Genomic DNA, 23,726 nt, shown 5'->3' on the forward strand with positions numbered 1-23,726 from the left:
TGACGCCTCTATCACTGGGATGCAGTGCCTTAGACCGCTACGCGACTCGGGAGCCCAACGTCAGCAGGCAGCAAGCTAATATCAAACACAGTACAGTGAAATATATTATATTATATTTATAAGTTACCCCTTCTGTCTGTGGTATAGTATGGTTTAGAAACTGATACGTTTATTGTTTACAACGGTTTCCACCGAAACCAACGACGCGTGGGAACCGTAAAGCATGATGGGTTGAAATAAAATGCAATGAGAAACACCAGCGAAAGCTGCGACAGATTAACCAATAACTACACCAAATGCGTAACGGCGTAGCCAATAGGAGATATGTGCGATCGGGTTCGGTCAGTTACACACCCACATTACTTTCTGTCAACCACTACTTAGCGGGAGTTGTAGCTGTGAAACCAAGCGTCCATACAGCGGAGACAACCGGCGTTGGATTAATTAGGTAAAAAATTAGCTTGGTTACTATGAGATGTCGATCGTTATAATTTGTTCATAGTGAAGGAGGTGGTATATTATTAATTTGCTATCTGAATTGATAAGTAACGTTACAGTGGAAACCGTTGTTTGCTTTTGAGTGGCACACAATGGTAATTGACGTTGATTCACCTGCAAGCTAGATAACGTTTAGATTGTCAGACAGCTATCAATAACTTCCATTTTGACACCTAACCTTAGCTAATATCCTGACATACTGACTTGTTAGGGAAGTAAGTTAGCACCTAAAGAAAACAATGCTGTTTGCTCAGAATGTTAACGTTAGCTAATTTTAACTCTTGACTCATTTGGGGAAATGGTATTAGCCAGCTACTGTATAACTTAGCTGTTTTGTCTGTAACAATCTTGATAACAAACGTTAACCAACTAGCAAACGGGTTATTTATCAAAGCAAAGGTCACCCCCCCCCCCCCCCCCCCCCCCCCTCCCCCGTTATTTGGAGAAAATAATTCTAGCTAGCAATTAACTTTAGAAGCGTATCCATAGAAACTGCGCAGTAGCGGTGATGGAAATTGTTATGCAACGTTGATAAAATAATAGTTCCCAGGGATGCCATGTGCCTGTTATGTAACTGTTATTTACATGGCAGCCGGCCAAGTGGTGCTTTGTGTGTTAAGCTCTGATCTGAAGATGCAGCTTTAGCTACTAGTGGATTAGTTTTAACACGCCAATCGCTTTATAGAAGAAGTGAGTACCGTTAAATGCTGGGTGAGCCCATGTTGATCCTCCCATGCCATTAATACCGTGATGTGTTTTGGTTTCCTAGGGCAACCATGTCTGACAGAAAAGCAGTCATAAAAAATGCGGACATGTCGGAGGAGATGCAGCAGGACGCAGTGGAGTGCGCCACGCAGGCACTGGAGAAGTATAACATCGAGAAAGACATCGCTGCATACATCAAGAAGGTACCCAGATGACAGGTCAATGACTAACATGGTCTGTGGTCCATGGAAGTCACTGAACTTCACTAACAGTTGTGCGGAGACCAGGCTTTGTGGAATCTAGCCCATAATACATCGATTCGCCCAAGGTCAATTAAATGATTAAATGCCCACAGTCTACCTGTTTGGCCTCTGTAGTTGCATGCCTTTGTTTGCTGTCTATTTCAATAAATACTAGTCAAATACCACCACTGTTTCCTTGTTGAGATTCAATGGGTGCATTTGCACTGAGTTGCTAGCTTATAGCAACAGCATGAGCAAACGGTTTACGTTTATTGAAAAAGTGTGGATTTTTGCTAACAATCACAAAACTAGAGGACAAACTTAAGTACACGTGGCCAGTTGCGCTTTTAAGTATTGACCTTGGGCGAATCGACAGTGGGAGCTAGATTCCACAAAGTCTGGGTGAAGTTACTTAAACTTTCTTCACTGGCGAGTTTAGTCCGCTAGGTCTGTGGCTGAATAACTCTGCCTATTCCCCATGCAGAATAGTCCTTGTGACTCTTGCCAAAAGTTACACTCGGGGCTGCAGGGGATTGATTTGATGTTGCGATATGTTTGATGCTCAAAGGAACTGTATAATTGTGTACACGGGTAAAGAGATGTTTCGGTATGAAATTTAGTTTAAATAGTCAGACCTTCATACTAAATGTTAACTGCCTGACACGTTACTGGTTTACTATAAATCAAGGGAAAACTATATGAAATTATTTACTAGGTACAGTTACAGCTCCCGAGTGGCGTAGCGGCCTAAGGTACTGCATCTCAGTGGAAGAGGCGTCACTTGAGTTCCTTGGTGTCCACATCACCAACAAACTAACATGGTCCAAGCACACCGAAAACAGTTGTGAATAAGATATGACAAAGATTTGGCATGGGTCCTAAGATTCTCAAAAGGTTTTACAGCTGCACCATCGAGAGCATCCTGACGGGTTGTAATGGCAACTGCCTGGTATGGCAACTGCCTGGTATGGCAACTGCAAGGCACTACAGAGGGTAGTGCGTACAGCCCAGTACATCACTGGGGCCAAGCTTCCTGCCATCCAGGGCCTCTATACTAGGCGGTGTCAGAGGAAGGTCCTAAAAATTGTCAGACTCCAGCCACCCTAGTCATAGACTGTTCTTTGCTGCGGTACCGGTGCGCCAAGTCTAAGTCCAAAAAACCTCTTAACAGCTTCTACCCCCAAGCCATAAGACTCCTGAACATGCTGCTGCTACGCTCTGTTTATCTATGCATAGTCACTTTAACTCTGCCTACATGTACATATTACCTTGACTAACCAGTGCCCCCTGTATATAGCCTCGCTATTGTTATTTTACTGCTGCTCTTTAATTATTTGTATTTTTTTACTAAACACTTATTTTCTTAAAGGCTTGTAAGGTGTTGTATCTGCATGTGAGAAATAAAATTTGATTTGATGGATGCCAGGTTGCAGTTGTAAATGAGAACTTGTCCTCAACTAGCCTACCTGGTTAAAGGTGAAAAAAATAATCATTTGATCTTGGCAAATGAAAAATGATCTCTAACAGGTATTGTAAACAAAAATTTGAGATGCACTTTATGTGGAAAATTTCTGGGCTCCTTTATTTCAGCTAATGAAACATGGGACCAACACTAATTTTGTTCAGTAGCTCACTTAATAATGGTTTCGTCAATGCATGCTGCGTCTGATTCATCACTGCATTCCTCTCTGCCCCTCCCAGGAGTTTGACAAGAAGTATAACCCTACCTGGCATTGCATCGTAGGGAGGAACTTTGGCAGCTATGTGACCCATGAGACCAAGCATTTCATCTACTTCTACTTGGGCCAGGTGGCCATCCTGCTTTTCAAATCTGGCTAAGCGGCCCCAGCCCCTTCAACACCAACTGACCATTAAATACTGACTCGACAGAAAGGCCATCACCCTGGTCAATGGGGACTGCCTTGTTCTGTGCTGCTTTGTTTAAGAAAAAAAAATACATGGCCATGTGAGATTAAACACTTGTATTTATTTTTGTTTTCTACTACAGTAGATTTGATGTCACCGGTTTTTATTTTTATTAAAGCGATATTGTTTGGCTCTGTATCTTTTGGAGTACTTTATTTTAGCTACTTATGGTCACTCCTTTTATTTGTGCTATGACGCTAGCTTGTCACGAGGTGGATTGTCCAAGTTGATAGAATGACAGCACTGATTGTGTAAGAGGCCATTTTATTTATGATAACCAGATACTACATGCGGTGGGTGACAATTTTCACCTCACTCACTTAACCATTAAGGTAAATGTCGAAGATCACATGGGGTAAAGAGCTCTTTTCCAAAATAATCCATAAAATCGTGTTCATCTGCCACCAGGGCTCTAAAGGCAACGCGTAAAATCTTCCAGATTAAAAAAAAAGTTTTGCGCTGTACGGTTTCCAAGTACAGCAATGGTGCGGATTAGATGGCTACAGCAGCGAGAACGGATTACTTTTTAATTATTTAACCTTTAACTAGGCTAATCAACACATTCCCATTCACAATGACGTCTAAGAACAGTGAGTTGACTGCTTTGTTCAGGGGCAGAACGACAGATTTTTACCTGACAGCTCAGGGTTTCGTTCGAGCAACCTTTCGGTTACTTCTAGTCGAACCAGGGATGATATTTGACCCATACCGACGCAACATTTATCTTCCTATAGCAGTAGTTTAATTTAGGCCAAACCATAGAATGGGATTTATAGGATCCCTGGTCCAGACGTAAATTCAGACCGTCAGGGTACTCGCGCCTCGTTAACGATTTTTTTTACACGCAATCTGATGCCACAAAGTACTTAATTGAAATTGGATAGGTTTGGTATGCTAACATCACCGGCAACTCATATCCATTTGGGGCGAAGAATGACACCGCTTGCATGTCTCAGGACCTATTTAGAAACCTAATACTACATTTTATGTACAGTAATTCGAATAAACATCGAGGGCATGTGCTAATTTAATTGAGTGTCCAGACCTAAGAATCAAGGTCCGTAACTCGTAAGGCCCAAGTTAAACTATAAAGGCAAGATGGAAAGAGTTACGGTTTTACCTGTTCCAACATCCTTGTATGGGAGGTTAATGTCAGTTTAATCGTGAAGACATCTAGTGTAGGGGTGAATGAAAGACAACTGGAAACTGAGTTGGTCGACAAGACTTCAATGGCAGCACACAAACACCTGACGCTCCCTGAATGCCATGGCCTGCCACAACCCCATTGAGTTTTGAATTACAAGGGTGCTGCTGGGAGTTTAACAGGACACCTCAAAGATTGTATTGATGGAAAATGTCAACTTCAAAACATACAGCCAGAAGGTGGGATAGGACTGTGGTGGTACTCTTTATTACAACATTTAGAAAACCAGTTTGTGAGGGTAGACACCATTGGAGAGGCAGAAAGAGGAGCGCAGGTAGCCCTTCAGCTGGGGAACCTTCTTAATGAGGGGTAGCAGCTGAGAGTCTACAGTCTTCTGGTCTTCTTTCCTCTGCTCTGTCAACTGGTACTTCTGTAGCAGGGGGAAGAGAGATTGTCAGACAACTTTAGCTTCTGGCCTACCAATTAAAATCATTTTCTATTTACAACCTTGTTTAGCCACAACCAAAGAGGAAAGTAGTTATCTACCATTGAACGAAAGATTAGAGCTTTCTGGATAAACTGACTATTCTTCAAATAACGAGGGATTTGGATTTATACACATATTGCTCATCTAGTGCAGGCCAAAACCAGCTGGCAAGTAAATACAAAAAACACCAGGAATCCAGCTAAAAATATTTTATTTAGGAAATCTGTTCAAGTATTCCCACTAATACATTTTAAAAAGGAAATGTGATTGTGTCTAAATGTAATCAAGGTATAAAATTGTTATTTTAAAATGCAATCTCTTTGTGGTCAATTTGCAGTGTACCAGTTATTATAATTATGTTACTGCCCGTTGACCATCCACTGACAAATCGTCCCACAGCTGAATCTAGCTGCCTACCCCGATTTATTATGCCCACACTGCCTGTACGCTACCAGTCCAATGACAACCTTCAATAGTTACCCCTAACCTCTACTCCCTCCCAATAGTTTGTGAATCCCAGAAAGTGTGCATGTGTGTATAGGTTGTGTATGTCTAATGTGGGGTTTACCTCTTTCTCTGTGTCAAAAATCTCTCCCTCCTGGTGGCGGGGTCTCCTCAGCCTCTTCTTCTTGAAGTAGGCGTCTGACAGAGTCTTGGGGATCTTCATGCCAGAGATGTCAACCTTGGTTGCAGTGGCGATGACAAACTTTTGGTGTGCCCTGCGCAGAGGGACACGGTTCAGGGCCAGGGGACCTAAAAGTTGGAGTGCGAGTTGGGGATTGAGTTACAACTGAAATAGCAAGAAGAGCATATTTTCAAAACATCACATCAAGGTAGGTATGGATACCTGATGAGGTACTGCAGCTACACAGACATGAATGTGAAATAAAATCTCACTGGACATTCTGAAAATAACTTTATGCAACACTTGTTTTGCCAATCCACCGTGATGAATAAGAATATTTCAAAGAAAGCACTGGTTGTTCTTACCAGTTACAAGCAGGAGACCACTGGAGAGCTGCTTCAGGAACACAACACGCTGAGAGGAGAGAGAAGAGACAGTCACTGGATTGCACAGGACAACATCTACCACATGTACATGCTACAGTAGATCACCAGCCCTGATCCTGAAACAGGGCATACAGGCTTAGTTCCAGCCTAGCGCAAACCCACCAGATTCTTACTGGTAAAATCAAGTGCCACAGCTGAAACCATCAAACTTGTGGCTTAGAATAAAGAGCATTAACAAAACGATCTACAAAAATAGTACAACAAAAATTGTACTAGGCCACTGCCAATTTAAATGTATAGGGAAACGCATTACATAAATCTTTAACAAATCTGTTCAGATGTTCATCAACTTGAGTTTAATGGAAATGTTCCACTTTACACATTTATGTGCTCCCAATACAATGCTGCGAGTGTCCTCTGGCAATTGAGCCGCACTTAAAAGCTGACACCGTAGCAGCAGGACCTGCTGGGTGAATTCAGTGTGTGGGCGCAGTCCTGTGTGTGGGAACTACTGTAGTATGCCAGCAGTATGCCTGTGTGAGGCTTGTATGCGTGCGTGTTTCTATGTGTGGGCAAAAGGTGAACTGATTTGTCAGTGTGGGAGTATCAGGCAGCTTATCACATGTAGGGCACAAAGGGGCAGCAGAGCAACAAGGGGTTTAAATTCATATGCACAGCACACAATCTGCAATATTATTGTTTGCAAAATAATCATACAGTGGGTAAGCTTCAGTGTGTGAAAGCAACAGATATTTATAAGAGCATTGTTTGAGTTTGGCCATGAGGGTTCTCACCTTCCTGCACTGGCATCCAGTTAGCAGGACAAGGACAGTTTAAGGTGGTGGGGCTGGAGTGAGGTTACGGTATGATCCAACTCAATGACACATGAATGTGTGTGCATGCATGAGTATTAATGCATGCAATCTAACCTTTCCGCGGTGGCGTCCAGTGAGCAGTACAAGCACGGTTCCTGGGGTGATGGTGGCACGCAGGTTCCTCTTATGCTGGCTGAAGGGCTTCTTACCATGGTTCTTCAGTTTACGGGCCACATCCTCTGTGGGGTAGTAACGGGGCTGGGGGGCAAACGAGTCAAGGGATATTACACAACTTCACAAGTGTAGAATTAAGCAACATCTTGCTACCAGACCCAACTGTATGCAGTATATTGAACCGATGAAAAGTAAAAATCAGCCTTTTATGTATACGACAGACCAAATCCGTCTCAAACCGGAATCTTCATCTGCTGAATGTGGTAGTGAGCTACAAAATCCAGCAATGGTTACAACGACCCAAGAGAAACTTGATGCCAACCACAATATAGGAAACCATGTTTGAGTGAGCTAAAGACTCACCATTTTGCGCATCTTTACAACACGAGTGCCTCCATTCTTGTCACCGCCAACAGTCTTGGTGATGGTGGATGGGGTCTTGACCTTCAGCTTCTTCTCAATCTAAAACAAGCACCGACAGCACATGTTGAGGCTTTCCGTACACTACACAAATGACTTGACATTAACCAACATCTAGTTTTTAATAAACCCTTAACCTGTTAGTATTTATTAGGGATCCCCATTAGCTGCTGCCTTACTCTTCCTGGGGTCCAAACAAGTTTAACAGGTTCAATCTAGAGAACCAAAGTGACCGCTTCCCCCAGTCGGTGTGCCTCCCCTCTCTTACCTTGGTCTCAGTGGTCTTGGTCTTTCTCTTGTACATGGCCCTGCGGGCATACATGGCGGAGCGAGAGTAGCGACCGATGCCCCTGGCCAGGACAGGGTTCCGGCTGCAGTGAGCCTTCTTGGCCACCTTCTTGTCTCCCTCTGCCATCTGGGGAGACGGGGAACAGAATGGGTTAAACTCATGGATAGTTCTTCAATAGAAATATTGCTCTAATATAGATTTATAAGATTGTAGTAATTCCATGGTCGAACATTCATTACTAGTGGATCATGAATGACTGATGCTGGTTAGTTAGATACTTTCAATATGGTGCTGAAACAGAACGTGACAGCTAGCCTGATGTTAGCACACCAAACCTATCCGCTAAGAACATTGTGGCTTCAGATAGTCAAGAACGGGTAACCAAAATACGTGGCTGTAAACTATGGTCAAATTATAGAGCAAAATCAGCAGGCCCCATCAATGGATGATTGCCTGCCACTACAACACTGGCATGCCATGAACATTTCTGCAACTTGGTAACATAACAGCACAAGTGTGCAGGTAAATACGGACATTTCAATAGACAAGTTAATTAGGCATTTCACAGAATTGACAAAACACATTAAAATGACTGGAGAAAGTGTACACACAAGCATGAGCATATACCGGCATGACAAGTCGTAGCTAACGTTACGTTAGCTATACCATTCACCTTAAGCTAGAAACCAAGCCAAATGTGAGGGCCAGTGAATAGAAATGAAACATGCGCCAAATCTGAAATCTGCTAAATTACAACGCGTTGAGATATGTAGCAGGCTGTGGGCCTACGCTTACGAAACATAACGCTATTTATTTACAAATCATCACACACAAAACAACCATATTCAAACATAAATAGTCTTAAGGACATAGTCAATAGCCCCGTATAAATTGGAAGCGGTTATTTGGTGCATTTTGTATGGATGAACACCGATTTTATTTATGCAGTAGTGTGGTGAGAGGCCATTCTTACCTTTGCTATGAAAAAAAGACCGATATCCGGGAAGTTACGTATATAACCACGTTGCATTTGACGTTGACGTAAAAGACGCAAACAAATCTTGGCCCTTGTAGTCCTTTGAGAAACAACTCATTTATCAATAAAATAAAACAATTTATAGTCAAACATTGTAAATTAAATCTATGAATGCTGTATTTGTCTGGTAAGAGGAGTAATGTTCATATTTGTAATTTCTGGACAAATCTACATTATTTCCAGCAATCATCATCAAGTAATGATCTATGAAAATATTTGCATCTACAGTCTCATAGGACCAAGATTACTGTGGCGTTCCAGGTCACCTTCATTGCAGACACACTGCACAGAGCAGCACATTGCTATATCGATGTGGATCCTGAGATACATTACCAAAAGTATGTGGACACTTGCTCGTCAAAATCTCAATCCAAAGTCATGGGCATTAATATGGAGTTGGTCCCCCCTTTGCTGCTATAACAGCCTCCACTAATGGTAAGGCTTCCCACTAGATCTTGGAACATTGCTGTGGGGACTTGCTTCCATTCAGCTACAAGATAATTAGTGAGATTGGGCACGGATGCTGGATAATTAGGTCTGGCTTACAGTCCGCGGTCCAATTCACCCCAAAGGTGTTTGATGGGGTTGAGGTCAGAGCTCTGTTCAGGCCAGTTAAGTTCTTCCACACCAATCGCAACAAATAATTTCTGCATGGACCTCACTTTGTGCATGGGGGCTTTGTCATGCTGAAACAGGAAAGGGCCTTCCCCAAACTGTTGCCACAATGCTGTATGCTGTAGCATTAAGCTCTCTCTTCACTGGAACTAAGGGCTCTACCCGCATTCCATTATTCCTCCTCCCACCAAACTTTAGTGGGCACTATGCAAACCCTTTCTCTATGCACCCAGTAGCGTTCTCCTGGCTTCCGTCAAACCCAGATTTGTCTGTTGGACTGCCAGGTGGTGAAGCGTGATTCAAGACGCCAGAGAATGCATTTCCACTGCTCCAGAGTCGAATGACGGCGAGCTTAACACCACGCCAGCCGACGCTTGGCATTGCACATGGGCTTGCGTGTGTGGCTGCTCGGCCTTGGAATCCCATTTCATGAAGCTCCCGACCAACAGTTCTTGTGCTGACGTTGCTTCCAGAGGTAGGTTGGAACTCGGTAGTGAGTGTTACAACCAAAGATAATTTTTACATGTTACGGCACGGCACTCGAGTTCCTTGAGATGGTGTGGCCTACAACTCGCGGCTGGGCCGCTGTTACCCGTAGACATTTCCACGTCACAATAACAGCACTTACAGTTGACCGGGGCAGTTCTAGCAGGGCAGACATTAGACAAATTGACTTGCTAGAAAGCTGGCATCCTATGACAGTGCCACATTGAAAGTCTGAGGTTTTCAGTAAGGCCATTCTATAGCCAATGTTTCTCTGTGGAGATTGCATATGTGACTGAAACAGCTGAAGCCACTACTTTGAAGGGGTGTCAACTTCAGGCAATAGACAGTGAAAGACCTAGTAACTACTACATGATACTCAATAAAGAATCAACAACAATCTCACACATTAATTTGTGAATCCCAGGTTTTCACTTTAATCATAAAAAAAAAACAAGATCTTTACAGGCAACCTTACATCATACACACATCTCACATATATATCTCCAGTAGATAAGGCAATGGTGATCCATGCAAAGGAGTGATAATTCAGGCAAGAAATTCTGGATCAATTATGCAGTTACTTCTCTTTCCACAGAAAGCAACATTGGTTACCTCAACTCAATAACACTCACCTCAACTATTCATATACTACAGCGAGATGTAAATGCTATGTCCTGTATGAGCTAGCATTGTCTCCAAGGCAAACAAAGACTTACAAAAACAGGAGTTAGCCCTTCAGATTCACAAGGCCTCTTTAAGCAGATTGTTCATGTATGGCAACCCATATTGTCTTTTAGAAAAAGGTAACAGGAATATGAAACATCCAAGAAAGGAAGTTTAGACATTTATGTTCCTAAACATACAAATACCATTGTCTTCTGTGTTCAGAGAAACAGCAACCATTTTCTGGAGTAATTATGAGATCTTTGTATTTTTTTTCTGAGTGTAGATGCTGGAGTCATGTCTAATTTGAAGTGTGGGTCAAACGTACAAAGAGCCTAATTTTATTTATTTTTTTACATTGGAAGGTGGATATTCTTACATTAAGTCAATACTAAGAAAACTCTACCTTAGACAAAAACATAAGGTCTTACTCGAGTGTGTATATGGCATGTACTCTATTGAGTATGTAGGGTGTGGTGTGTGTTAAGAGTGTGGATGGTATTCTAACTGTGGATGGTTTGCTCGGTTCCTCAGTGAGTGTTCTCTATGATTATGGCGATACCCTGACCACCACCGATGCAAGCTGATCCCACAGCATACTTTCCTCCAATCCGCCTGAAGGAGAGAGCAAAATCACAAAATGGAAATCACTCACCTGTGAGATAATATGAATTGCTCAGCCATTGAATAGCGTTATTTATTGGTTTAACTCCTGTATGCTGAGGTATAGAACTGCCCTTAGCTGTGGTATATTGGTCAGATACACTGTTTGTTGAACTACATAGAATGATAAGCAGTGCTCTGAGTAGTAAGAAGACTACTGGTGTGGTTACCTGAGCTCGTGGACCAGGTGAGCAGTGATGCGTGCTCCAGAGGCTCCCAGGGGGTGGCCAATGGCAATAGCCCCCCCATCAGCATTACTCTTCTCTGGGTCCAGACCCAATGCCTTGGCAACAGCCAGGTACTGAGCAGCAAATGCCTCATTCACCTGAGAGACAGCAAAGGTGAGAAAGAGGACATGAGAAGTCAGAGCAGGAGAAAGAGAAACAGTGAGAAGGAGGAAGTCAATTCTATAGAGTGCACCACAAGAAGGAGATTGAGTAAAGCAAAACAATATCTGCGATTTCCTGCACCAGTTCCTACTTCCTATTCATGAACTTAGATGAGCATACCTCCACCAGATCCATGTCTTGGAGGGTGAGACCTGCTTTCTTCAGGGCTTCTGTGATGGCTGGGACTGGGCCTGAGGGGGAGAATGACAGAATCTTACCAACAGAAACCACTAGATGGCCATGCTGGAAAGGACTATATTTGGCTGTATTATATGTTTTCATCAAGTACATGAGATATGTTGCCAGTCACCCACCGATTCCCATAATGCTTGGGTCACAGCCGGAGACGTGATAGGCCACTATTCTTGCCAATGGGGTGAGCTTGTGCTCCTTCACAGCTTCCTCACTGGCTATCACCACGGCAGCAGCGCCGTCAGACACACCCTGTTGAAAAGGAGCATATCTTGCAGAACAGTACATTCAAAACTAGCACAGGATTTAAACCTAGCACACAAAAATGATCTGCACGCCATTTAAAACCGGTGTGCTTGGGGACAGACTGAATGTGATACTCCGTTGGCAAGCGCTGGTAGGAACTGGGTGAAAGGGCTTGGACTCAGAAGTTAATCGGTTTTGTTAAGAACTCACTGATGCGTTGGCGGCAGTAACCGTTCCTCCCTTTTTGAAGACAGGGGGTAGCCTAGCCATCTGCTCCAGGGTGGTCTGGGGACGAGGGTGCTCATCCTGGGTCATGGGTACTTTGCCCTTCTTTGCCTTCACGTCGATGGGTGCTATCTCTGCCGTGTAGTGGCCCGCCTCATGGGCTAAGGTTTAGAGCGCACACAGACAGAAGTCAACTGTTCATTGTCATGACAAGATACAGAATTATTTCTGGTTTACCGAGGACAGATAATCAGGAATTCCTTATTAAAATCAGGACAGTCTTCATGCCTTAAGTAAGGATTGTAAACATGTAAGCTTAGTTATGGTAAGGGTTGACCTCTAACCTGCCTTCCACCTCTGCTGGGTCTGGTGAGCGTATTTGTCACAGTCGTCTCTGCTGATCTCATATTTCACTGCCAGGTTCTCTGCTGTGATGCCCATGGGGATCTTAATGTGCAGGTCAGTAAGCCCCGCCCACAGAGTGTCCTCTAGCTGAGACAAATACAGAACACATTAGTTTAGTCCTTGGCATTGGTTTAGAGCAGCTGTTAAAGGGCTCTTGCAGTCAAAAATTATCAAAACCACACACATTTGGTTCTTACCGCTCCTCATTTATTAATTCAATACCTTGAGGTCGAGTCCGAACTTGGTTCCGAAGCGGACGTTGCGGACAGCGTATGGCGCCTGGCTCATGCTCTCCGAGCCGCCACACAGCACCACCTCTGAATCCTTCAAACAGATTTCCTACAGAGACATACAGGGTCTTAAAGGGGACAAACGCACAAGGCTGCGAATGTTCCTAAGCAATCAGCAGAGGAAGAAACCATGCACCTACAATTGACCTACAAACAAAAGGGTAGGTGACACTGCAGCAGAAATAACTTTCCTGGGGTCTCTGTGACAAACTTTGCATAATATATATTTTTTAATTATAGTGTACAGTGGGCAGGAGTCCAGTTCAGACAGAGATACATTAAGAAATGCTCAGTGGAGAGTAACAGTGTAGATTATGTAGAGTCTTAGTGCTTAGTGTGTCTACTGTACCTGAGCGCCATTGATGATTGACTGAAAGCCGGACCCACACAGGCGGTTCACGGTGAGAGCAGGCACTGGAATGGGCACCCCACACCTCAGGCCCACGTGACGGGCAATGTATGGAGCATCTGCAGAGCTCTGGAGAGAAAGAGAATATGTCTTATTAAGTCAACTCTCACATTTCCTTCCTAGAGAGTTTATCCTTGCCTCAGCTTGCCCTTTGGAGTTTTAGACACACCTGCATTACGTTTCCAAAGATAACACTGTTGACAAGCTCAGGTGCAACTCCCCCAGCAGCAAGGGCAGCCTTGGAGGCATGCTCTGCTAGGTCTGTTGCACTGTGATCCTTCAGCACCCCACCGTAGGTTCCAAACGGGGTCCGCTTAGCAGACACAATAAACACATCTGGATGGAGAGAAAGAGAAGTCGGTGTGAGGTGACTAATCAAGCTTTCCTGCAGCTTTGGACATGGTTTGAGTGACAGTACAGAAAAAATATTGGACTTAAAGAGGCCGTCTTGCCTACTCTCACTGCATAAACTTTTGAGAGTTCTATCATAAAACTCCACTGCAGTGTCATTGCAATTCTCATGCAACTATGAATAGTGCCACGGTCACCTTCACCCTACATTCATTTTCAACTCAACTAGCCTTTAGAAATGAAACGATAGAGGCAACTGTCAGTTGTTGAATATGTAGAGGGCAGACACATGACAAGAAATAAACAAGTTTACATGTAGAGACAGACTGCCAACTGTCCTTTATTCATTCATTCAGAATAATGATCACAGCTGGAGAGGCTAAACGGTGACAACTCTAAAGGGGAACACTGTTTAAATTCACAAATGTAGGCTATAGTCAGTAGTGAGCAACTAGCCATGAACAATAGTTTGAACTTCGTCGACTGTCTGGAGCTTCTAGTTATAATTTGGCAGACAGACAAGCTATCAACGTTACTACGCAGACACCTTTGCAGAGCAAGATAAACATGTTAGCAGAAAACTAAAGCATGCATTTCGTGGTGCGTGGTTTATGAAAAATAACAATATTACTTACTTCTGAGCAGTGACATAACGTTGATTCCTCCTTACGTCCACGAAGGTCAATGTATCTGTTTGAACCGGGAGTCAATTTAAGGGCGCTTTTATGACAAACTCTGGCAATCTTGGGTCGTCACTAGTTACCACAGCCACAAAGTCATAAACCCCGCCCATTTCCACAATTCATATTCTTAAAGGGTGCTTTTAAACCTAACCTTAACCACACTGCTAACCGTATGCCTAACCTTAAATTATGACAAAAAGCACATTCTTGTTTTCATGATTTTTTACCATATAGACCATTTATACATTGAGGCTGTGATAACTAGTGGAAATTTGACCTTTTGCCTAAATAATGTGTATCTAATCATTGAGACAACAACATTCGACAAAATAACTCTGATCAACATGTTTCTGTAAGGAAATGTTAAATAGTTACTTGTACAATATTTATTCAGTTATGTAGCTATGTTTACTTGAAAAAGTGTCTAATGTTACTGACAAATTGTATCTCTGATGTAACCAGTGCAATCTGGTCTCAGAGCATATCTTGTTATTCTTTATGTAAATCAAGGACACTCCGTTTAGTATGATATTCTACTTTCGTATGGTATGTATTAATTTGTGGATGTCCATCATCCATTTGTATGACATGTTACGAATTACAATTCGTATTATATCTTACGAATTAGCAAAACGTACAATATGTTACAAATATACTAAACACATGATATATTACGAAAATTCAAAATGTGCAATATGTTACGAATTAGCTAAAAGTGTTATATATTACGAATTTGAAAGACTCTCAATGTGTTACAAATTTGCAAAATGTGCAATATTGTAATGAAACAGCAGGGAGCAGGTCTCTAACCCTCACCCTTCTAGCCCGAGGTCCCCAGGGTCGTTACAATATGTTACGAATTTGCTAAACGAATGATTATGTAGCGACCCGCAGAGACAGCTGTGTGTTATGTGTTAGGCTCGTAGGTGGTTGTGTTTTACTTACCAGTGCCCAGTGTTCGCGGGTCCGAAATGCCAATCAACCTGCTATCTGCCAATCACGGGAATGCCTGGAATGTTCTGATGCCGGGCATCCTGGTGGTTGGCGGAGTGGCATGGAGGGGGGTTGGAGCATTGGATGTTATGACCAGGTTTAGCTTTTGTTCTCTCTCTTATGTCTGGCCTTCACAAAAGAAGGTCACGGTTGGCTTGTGGGTTATCCTTCATTTATTTGGCGTGGGCCACGGCCAAACAGTAGAGTAAAGTTGGGTTAATAAACCGTCAATTCGTAAACTCAAGCCTCAATCTGGACAATTGTTCCTTAATGTTCTAGTCAGGTCATTACAATATGTTACGAGTTCTAGCTAGGTGGCTAGGGTTAGGGTTAAATTTAGGATATAGGTTAGGTTTAGCTAACATGCTAAGAAGTCCCAAAGTTGTAAGTAGTGGAAAAGTTGCTGATTATCAAAAATGTGTTGCTAACGTTTGCGTTATACACCCAACCACTCACCTCAACCAACCACCTAAGTAACCATCTGTTTTATGCAACCATACTAAACGTAACATATCATACCAAATGGCGTGTATTTACGTACATAATAATACGACATGCTCTGAGACCGAGTTGCAACGTAACGTGAGCGAGGCGAGCTACAACAATGGGATCGAAAGTGTCCATCTGAAGCTCGAGCTAAATTTACGTCTGTTTCAAGTTGCACTTCCGTCCTGCGGCTGTCAAGGGGACCGCAATGATAAAATGTGTTGATACACGTGAATAACTTTCATCTGATTTGATTGAATAGTAATCAAATAGTATATCGATCATGTCCATTGTTATATCGCGTGCCCTGTGTAGGGTATTGTCCCGACAGACTGCAGTGCCAACTAACGTTAGGTGAGTTGTCTCATGCAATTCTGGTTAGCATAGGCAAGCTAGCTAACGTTAGCTACAGCAGTTGGAACATGTTTTCTTTTCTCATCCAGCTGTATTCTAAAACCTGAGCAAGTTAGCCAACTACGCTATCTATTCACTGCAGTGGAGTTCCACTAGGTTCGATTTGGGGTCTGGTAGTGTTCAGTTTATATATTTTACCTATTGGCAGTGTTATCAAAGGCACAGATTGATTTTCACTGCTACGCAGACAATACACACATTTGCATTCCTGTGTCACCAGAAGATTTTGGCTCCACGGATAAATTATTAGACTGTATTAGTGATTTAAATACTTGGATGGTTCACAACTTCCTCAAGCTAAATCAACACAAGACGAGGTACTTATTGTTGGAGCCAAAGCACAGAGAGAAAATCAAGCTGCACATTTTAACTCACTGGCAATACAAATAAACACCAGGTACATAACATAGGTGTTGTTTTAGATTCTGAAAAAAATGTTGAATCACACATTAGGAATGTGACCAAAATAGCTTTTTTTTACCACCTAAGGAACATTGCCAAGGTGCGATCATTTCTCTTAGGCTGATACAGAGACTGTAATGCTATCCTGTCTGGTCTACCTTAGAAAGCCATTGGTCAACTGCAAAACATACAGAATGCAGCAGCGTGGGTACTGACCAAGACCAGACGGAGAGCTGGTTTTAAGGTCTCTGCACTGGCTGCCTATTAGTTTTAAAATTCATTTTAAGATAATTCTATTGTTAAAAAAAAAAAAATCAATCCACAATTGTGCACCCCAATACATGTCAGACATGCATTTGAGTTATGTACCCAGTAGGTCCCTCAGGTCCTCTGGCACTGGCCTTTTAACTATCCCAAAGCCTAGGACCAAGAGGCAGGCAGCTGTTAGTTATTATGCCCCCAGCCTCTGGAATAGCGTACCTGAGGGGGGCTGAAACTGTAGACATAAAGAGTTCTTAAAACACATCTTTTCAGCTTTGCCTTTCCTTAGGGTGCTTTTTGGTTGTTTAGTTTGTCATTCTTTTTGTTTTTTATCATGTTTGTTGTGTAGTAAATACTTCAGCTTTTATTTTCATTTGTTTTTTCCTGTAAAGCACACCACATTGCATTCCATGTCTGAAATGTGCTTTATAAAGCTTGATTTGATCTGTTACAGTGGCTAGATTGAGCTAACTAGTAGTTCTCCCCTTCCTCTGATTTGGTATGTTGTTCTTCACAGCTTTTTGATGGGAGTGGACGGTCATGTCAGTCAAGGTCCTTGGTTTGCATCTGTCCTCACATTGAAGACATCTGCGCCACTAAGGTAGGTTGAAAATCCTTTTGTCTATAAAGGGTTTGTTCTCTGGTGCACTTTCAGACTCTCTTTGCAGTTCCCTTAGGCACCATTTGTTATAAATGCACTACAAGCTCAACTTTCACTCATTCTGCCTGCATGTGCTCTAACAGAGCAGAGCCCAAGAAGAAGAAGAAAGTGGACCCTCGTAGAGAGCAGATGGTGAGAGAGAGACTGAAGAAGAAATTGAAGAAGCTGGAGAGAGTTCCTCCTGAGCTCATTCCCATTGAAGACTTCACAACCCCAGCCAAATACATGGACGAGACCAGGTATGGCTCACCCACCTTTAGTGTTTAAATTAATGGAGTGGCTGACATTCCCATACAAAATCTGGGCACCACCATGAGTTACTATGGTGGGCACACCCTACCATTGAAGTAGGCACATCCATAAGCTTGGAATATTTACTGTTGCTTCACCCCCAACAGTCAATAGTGGCTTAGTTTGAACCCTGCTTACCATAGTGATCTCCAGCAATAGTCTTAGAAACACACCAAAATCAGCTGATGGATTGAAATTGAGTATGATGCTGTGCTTAACTGATTGTTCTGTTGAGTGACACACTATTAGTGCAACCCAAATGAATTTCGCTGTCCTAATGTACACCTGAATAGGTCCCTACTCTATTTGTTTGTTTTTCCTAGGGTGCGTGGTGCTGCTCAGCTTCCCTTTGAGGAGAGTGAACGTCGGGCTCTACTGCTGAAGGAGTGGTCCCGCTACAAACAGGTAAATGTGATCTTGTAAGCCATTGTTGGTTTAAACTATCACAGTCATATTTGGAAGCAGAAATCAGTGAGCAGCCATTGACAGTACCTTCTTTGTAGACATTTTGATATACCCAGTTTCTGTGCTACATTTTGACTTTCTGCTACGAGCAGACCCAACACCGGGCAGAGATGGAGGCAGTAGGCCTGGCTGTGGAGGCCCAGAGGGAGGCTCTGGAGGAGCTGAGGCTGGAGTCAGAGGAGCTCTACCAGGCAGCACTGAGGCCAGACCCCTTGCTCTTCCCCTTCAACCACCAGGGACCCAGCTACACACCGCCCAAGGCCCAGTATGAGGCACCTGAAGGCAAATACAACAACATCACCAAAGTCTACACCCAGTGAGAGGGTGGCAGCATTAACATTGTGGGCATAACATGTGTTGACATGGTTATTACATCCCCTGGTCTTTACATGATTTGGACAGACTAAATATTTGACGAGCATGTTCATGAAAATAGTTTAGACATGAAAGCTAGAACAACCTCCCTGCCACCAATAGTGGATGGATGTCTCATTCAAAGGGTATTTCAACCGCTTACCGACCAGAGGACCATGACCCCGTCATGTTCATCGTATTGACAACTGCCCTGTCATGGAACAAGTTTCAATTCACACTCATAAAGTGATTCACATTCTGTACTGTATTGTTACATTCATAAACGTCATAGTTTAAATACAACCAGTAAGTAAAACATACCAGAGGGTTGAAAAAGGATTCACTTTTTAATGTATTTTTATTATATACATTTGAATGTATATAACAGACTGTAGATGAGGTGTCCTGTGAACTAATAAAGACAAAGAGCCCATGTAATGGTGTTACAGAAACACTGGCCTCCATTTCAATAGGTAGAGAAACATACAAGCGCTCACTTGAGTCTTTCCACACAATGACCTAGACAGTATAAAAAAAAGTCAGACCACTGGTGCAACCCAGAATACTGTATGGTATGGTGCTGTTACCCTTATGCCAATACAGTAATTATTTTCACCAAAATACACTCACCGTCCAGTTTGTTAGGTACACCACCCCGTTCATGAAAATGGATCGCTCCTACAGTCACCTGGCCGTGGCTTGTTATATAAAGCAGACAAGCTTCGAAGCTTTCAGTTACTGTTCGATTGAACGTTAGAATGGGCAAAACAAGTGATCTAAGTGACTTTGAGTGTGGCATGATCGTCGGTGCCAGGCGCGCCGGACCCTGTATCAGAAATGGCCCTCCTGGGCTTTTCACTCACAAGTGTCTAGGATTTACCGAGAATGGTGCAACAAACAAAAAACATGCAGTCCTGTGGGAGAAAGCAGCTCGTTAATGAGAGAGATCGAAGAAAGGCAAGAATCATCCAAGCTAACAGGCGGTCCACAAAGGGACAAATAACGGTGCAGTACAACAGTAATATGCAGAATGGCATCTCGGAACGAACAACTCATTGATCCTTGTCACGGATGGGCTATTGTAGCAGACGGCCACACCGGGTTCCACTCCTATCAGATAAAAACAAGAAGTGGCTCCAGTGGGCACACGGTCACCAACACTTGAAAATTGAGCAGTGGAAATCATTGCCTGGAACATGACAGCGAGGTCAGTTTACTTGAGTGGCCTGCCCAGTCCCCAGACCTCAACCCAATAGACCATCTTAGGGATGAGCAGGAACGAGCTGTTTTGTAACATTAAAATGTACCGCCGTCCAATCTGCAGCAACTGTGCGATGCTATTGCGTCATCATGGACCAACATCCCTGTGGAATGTTTCAGACACCTTGTAGAATGCCCCAAAGAATTCAAGCTGCTCTGGAGGCAAGGGGGGTCCTAATAAACTGGCCAGTGAGTGGATATCATTGCTCAGTATATTGCTCACGCATATCTTAATTTGTATAACTTATGGAAAGAATAGAAAGCACATTTTCACAATCAATACTTGTTATTGATCTCTGTGTAGAACGCTGTGACTTTCAAGTGTAACAGTTTAGCTTCTGTCCCTCTCCTCGCCCCTACCTGGGCTCGAAACAGGGACCCTCTGCACACATCGACAACAGCCACCCTCAAAGCATCCTTTCCCATCGCTCCACAAAAGCTGCGGCCCTTGCAGAGCAAGGGGAACAACTACTTCAAGGTCTCAGAGCGAGTGACATCACCGATTGAAACGCTATTAGCACCCCGCTAACTAGCTAGCCATTTCACATCAGTTACACAAGCAGTAGAGGTACACTCTCCTAATACCATTGGAGTACACTGGACACCTCTGGGAAGAAACCATTTATGACAGAGTGGTTCTGGTGGTCCTGGAGAGCAGGCTTTTCCCCAGCCCACTGAACTAAACTAAACAAAAAGCCTTCACACCCTCTGCAGGGGGCATATTCAGCTAAGTTACAGAACATTCAGATGTAATAAATTGTGTAGAACAGACATTCTGTCATGAACAAATACAACTTTTACCAGCTCTATACATAACAATTATAGATGCAATGTCAATATATTAGTCTGAATTAGCCACAGGGTCATGGTTTACTAGCCACAACTATACTGTGATTTAGTTTGTAACTAAACAGACCTTATATGCTACATTGTGGTTGGTTTGGCCATGGCAGTGTTAACTCGGGATGGTTAAGACTGGGAATCCAGGGGCTTCCCCTAGTGCAGGGCCATGTGCCAGTCTCTGGGCCGATCTCGTCTCAGGTCCCACACAGGGGTGAACTTTCTCTGCTCCACCATCTGGTTCCTCTCACTCTGCTGTAATGACTCCTGGGGTAGGGGGAGGACAGTCAGAGTTGGTTTGGGGACAGTGCAAGAGAGATCTTTCACAATTTCCTGTTCATAAGCAAACTGTAGCCAATATTTCTGGATGTTGATGGCATTTGCCCTGTAAATGCAGGATTGCTGGTTCCTGTGCTGCTTAGGCCGTTTCAAAGTGATGATTAAGTGCTCAACTGTACCTTGGTCTCTGGACTTGGGTTATTCTCCCACTCTCGACATGTGTAGTAGTCTTCCTTCCACTGCCAGCAGGAGGGGGATGTGCCATGCGTATAGTAGTTATAGAAACGGTTCCACAGGCTTTTGCAGGGTCTGAATTCACGCCAGTAGTCATCACAGGTCCGGGGTGGCTAGGGAGATTATAATTACAGGTAATTAGTAGACTTGGGTGGCATACCGTATAACGAGGTATTTGGAAATAGCCATGGGATGGTTTTACAATACCGTCAAAACGATTTCTTCGTTTTTGTTATTATAAATGTGAATATTTGTTGGTACTTTCTAAGTAAATACCTGAAGTCAAATTGTGCAATATGTTAGGCGATAAAGAAGATCGCGTTCATTTCACCTGTCACATAATTTTTCATTATGAATCTTACCGACCGAGGTAGACAGTTTCAAGTTCGATATTCGCGCTTTCAAACCACTTGAGCCACAGACTCCAAATAAGTATCATGATGTTGGAAAAATTGCGCACAACATTGCACAAGTTTTATTTTCACGATTTAGACATGAATGTGCTTTCCAAAGCTAATAAACATGTGGAACTGTGAGCAGCGTTTCGTATTCCTAGTTGAATTAGTTAGGGAGCGTGAACAAAGTACAAACTTTTTTTACATTAAAATTTCAATAGCTCCTTGGTCATGTGACACTTACTTCAAACAAGGTTCAGAATGTCCACTGACTATACCTTCATATTGCACACTCTGATGTTTGTCTACTTTCATCTCATGCTATTAGACTTAAATCTGTAAGCTTTGCAGAACTTCACTTTACATGGGTGTTTAAAAATAAAACTTTTCCATCCTCGCAATAGCTATCTTTCACATGGACACTGAAAAGATCTGCAAATAGCTGTATGTGGTATGGATCAAGGACAGGAGCGGTGTTCATACAGAGGTGCTTAAAGGAAGGTGCACAGGTAGGCCTTATGAAAAACAACGTTTCATATGCTCTTTTTAATCACAGTAATAGGCAGTGATTTGTCAGTCACAGTGAGCTTCATAACGTGAAATAATCCTTTTTATAGCATCACTTTCATATACTGGACATTAAGACAAATCCTTCTACGTTGAGTATTAGAACACAGTTTACATAACGTGATAATGACTTGATACTTGAATGCATAACGACATAACGTGATAATGACTTGATACTTGAGTGCATTCACAACAAGCCAGCTGCAGACAACTTACAAAATGCAATATTGCATTTGAGGGTTTGTTTTTTCTGATGAAAATAGTTATTTGATGCATGGCCTACTATTTCTAACTGGGAAAATAAATTCCTATGTCTTTTGTGAGTAAAATCCTTTTTCCAAAATTGATTTAGGTACATTTTTGTGAAGAGGTATGAGGGTTGCGATATGGGTCATTTAATAGTACAATCATTTAAGGGATCAATACATTCTATATTGCTTCCCCAGTTTCTGCATGAACCATCAGGCCAAGTGTTTTTGGTTGACCCTGCTGGACAGAAAGAGAAGGAGGAATCGGAAACACGCTGCATTCAAATTCAGGTCTTAGTTATTCCATTGTACTGGATCAAATACATATTAGCATTTTACATACATTAATAAGTGTAATACTTTTTATGACATACTGTGAAAAACTCTCTTAGCTGCTGGCTCTGTCACTTTCAGACATGCACAGAGCAGACTTGAACCACAGGGGTTCTCTGTAAAGAGAGAGTAATCCAGAAGGCACAGACACACCCCTTGGCTTTCAATTGGCACCGTTAACCTGTATGTATCCTCTCCTGATTGGCTCTGTGGTGCACAGTCTGGCAGTCTGACTAAAGTGCCAGAGGTATTTGGAGAGACAATCTCCTTTGTATTTATGGGAACAAATATTTCCTAACACTTTGGATCCTATTCTTGGACAGTTAGAAGACAATGCATCAATGCAAAAAAAAAGTGTATTACTAGTTACTGTCCATGAGTAACCTCAACCTTGTGGTTCTATGGGTGTTTGGGCCAATAAAGTGCCAACTCAATTCTACCACTGACTAGTCTCTCATGCCCCTATGAACGGGGACACAGGACAATAGTTTTTAATCTAAACCAGCCCTTTTTTACTGGAGTACACTAACCCCTAATTGGGTCTCTTTTCTTGACACACAACGGCAGTTTACCAGATAACAAGTCAAGAAGAACAAAAAGTAGATTGTTGTAAGGGTGTATTACGTCCTGTGCTGGCCCCATTGTCATATCCATTCTGGATTCTGAGTGGTAAAATCAGAGCTGAAAAATGTCTATGTATGTGTATACCTTTTCCGCCAAGACAGAACTGCCAAAGGGGGTGGAGTTTCAATCTACTGCAGAGACAGCCTGTAGAGTTCTGTCATGGTATCCAGGTCTTTTTAAAAGTAGAAGGTCGAACTGCCCAAACAGTTTGAGCTTCTACTTTTAAAAATCCACCTTTCCAGAATTAAGTCACTC

General features: G+C 42.8%; 4 protein-coding genes across 4 annotated transcripts; 2 read left to right on the forward strand and 2 right to left on the reverse strand.

The window, feature by feature from the left end:
* Window positions 1–82: 82 nt before the first annotated feature.
* On the forward strand, window positions 83–3,509 carry LOC110536190 (dynein light chain 1, cytoplasmic). The gene is made up of 3 exons (XM_021621813.2): window positions 83–448; window positions 1,268–1,406; window positions 3,147–3,509. Exons 1-3 carry the CDS (start codon window positions 297–299, stop codon window positions 3,282–3,284), a joined length of 429 nt encoding a protein of 142 aa, XP_021477488.1. The 5' UTR covers window positions 83–296; the 3' UTR covers window positions 3,285–3,509.
* A 1,251-nt stretch (window positions 3,510–4,760) lies between these two features.
* LOC110536189 (60S ribosomal protein L6) lies at window positions 4,761–7,978 on the reverse strand. The gene is made up of 6 exons (XM_021621812.2): window positions 7,691–7,978; window positions 7,366–7,464; window positions 6,943–7,086; window positions 5,993–6,041; window positions 5,571–5,755; window positions 4,761–4,945 (listed from the first exon to the last, which is right to left on the reverse strand). The coding sequence occupies exons 1-6, from the start codon at window positions 7,835–7,837 to the stop codon at window positions 4,793–4,795; spliced, it is 777 nt and encodes a 258-aa protein (XP_021477487.1). The 5' UTR covers window positions 7,838–7,978; the 3' UTR covers window positions 4,761–4,792.
* A 2,271-nt stretch (window positions 7,979–10,249) lies between these two features.
* acaa2 (acetyl-CoA acyltransferase 2) lies at window positions 10,250–14,463 on the reverse strand. Its single transcript, XM_021621814.2, has 10 exons — window positions 14,317–14,463; window positions 13,500–13,666; window positions 13,271–13,399; window positions 12,854–12,970; window positions 12,571–12,718; window positions 12,212–12,387; window positions 11,878–12,007; window positions 11,684–11,754; window positions 11,345–11,499; window positions 10,250–11,126 (listed from the first exon to the last, which is right to left on the reverse strand). The coding sequence occupies exons 1-10, from the start codon at window positions 14,330–14,332 to the stop codon at window positions 11,042–11,044; spliced, it is 1,194 nt and encodes a 397-aa protein (XP_021477489.1). The 5' UTR covers window positions 14,333–14,463; the 3' UTR covers window positions 10,250–11,041.
* A 1,476-nt stretch (window positions 14,464–15,939) lies between these two features.
* Window positions 15,940–19,143, forward strand: mrpl40 (mitochondrial ribosomal protein L40). The gene is made up of 5 exons (XM_021621815.2): window positions 15,940–16,197; window positions 17,438–17,521; window positions 17,665–17,820; window positions 18,196–18,277; window positions 18,430–19,143. Exons 1-5 carry the CDS (start codon window positions 16,127–16,129, stop codon window positions 18,655–18,657), a joined length of 621 nt encoding a protein of 206 aa, XP_021477490.2. The 5' UTR covers window positions 15,940–16,126; the 3' UTR covers window positions 18,658–19,143.
* Window positions 19,144–23,726: the final 4,583 nt, after the last annotated feature.

The sequence above is a fragment of the Oncorhynchus mykiss genome, chromosome 11, assembly GCF_013265735.2.
Source record: "Oncorhynchus mykiss isolate Arlee chromosome 11, USDA_OmykA_1.1, whole genome shotgun sequence".
In the NCBI taxonomy this organism is placed as follows: Eukaryota; Metazoa; Chordata; class Actinopteri; order Salmoniformes; family Salmonidae; genus Oncorhynchus; species Oncorhynchus mykiss.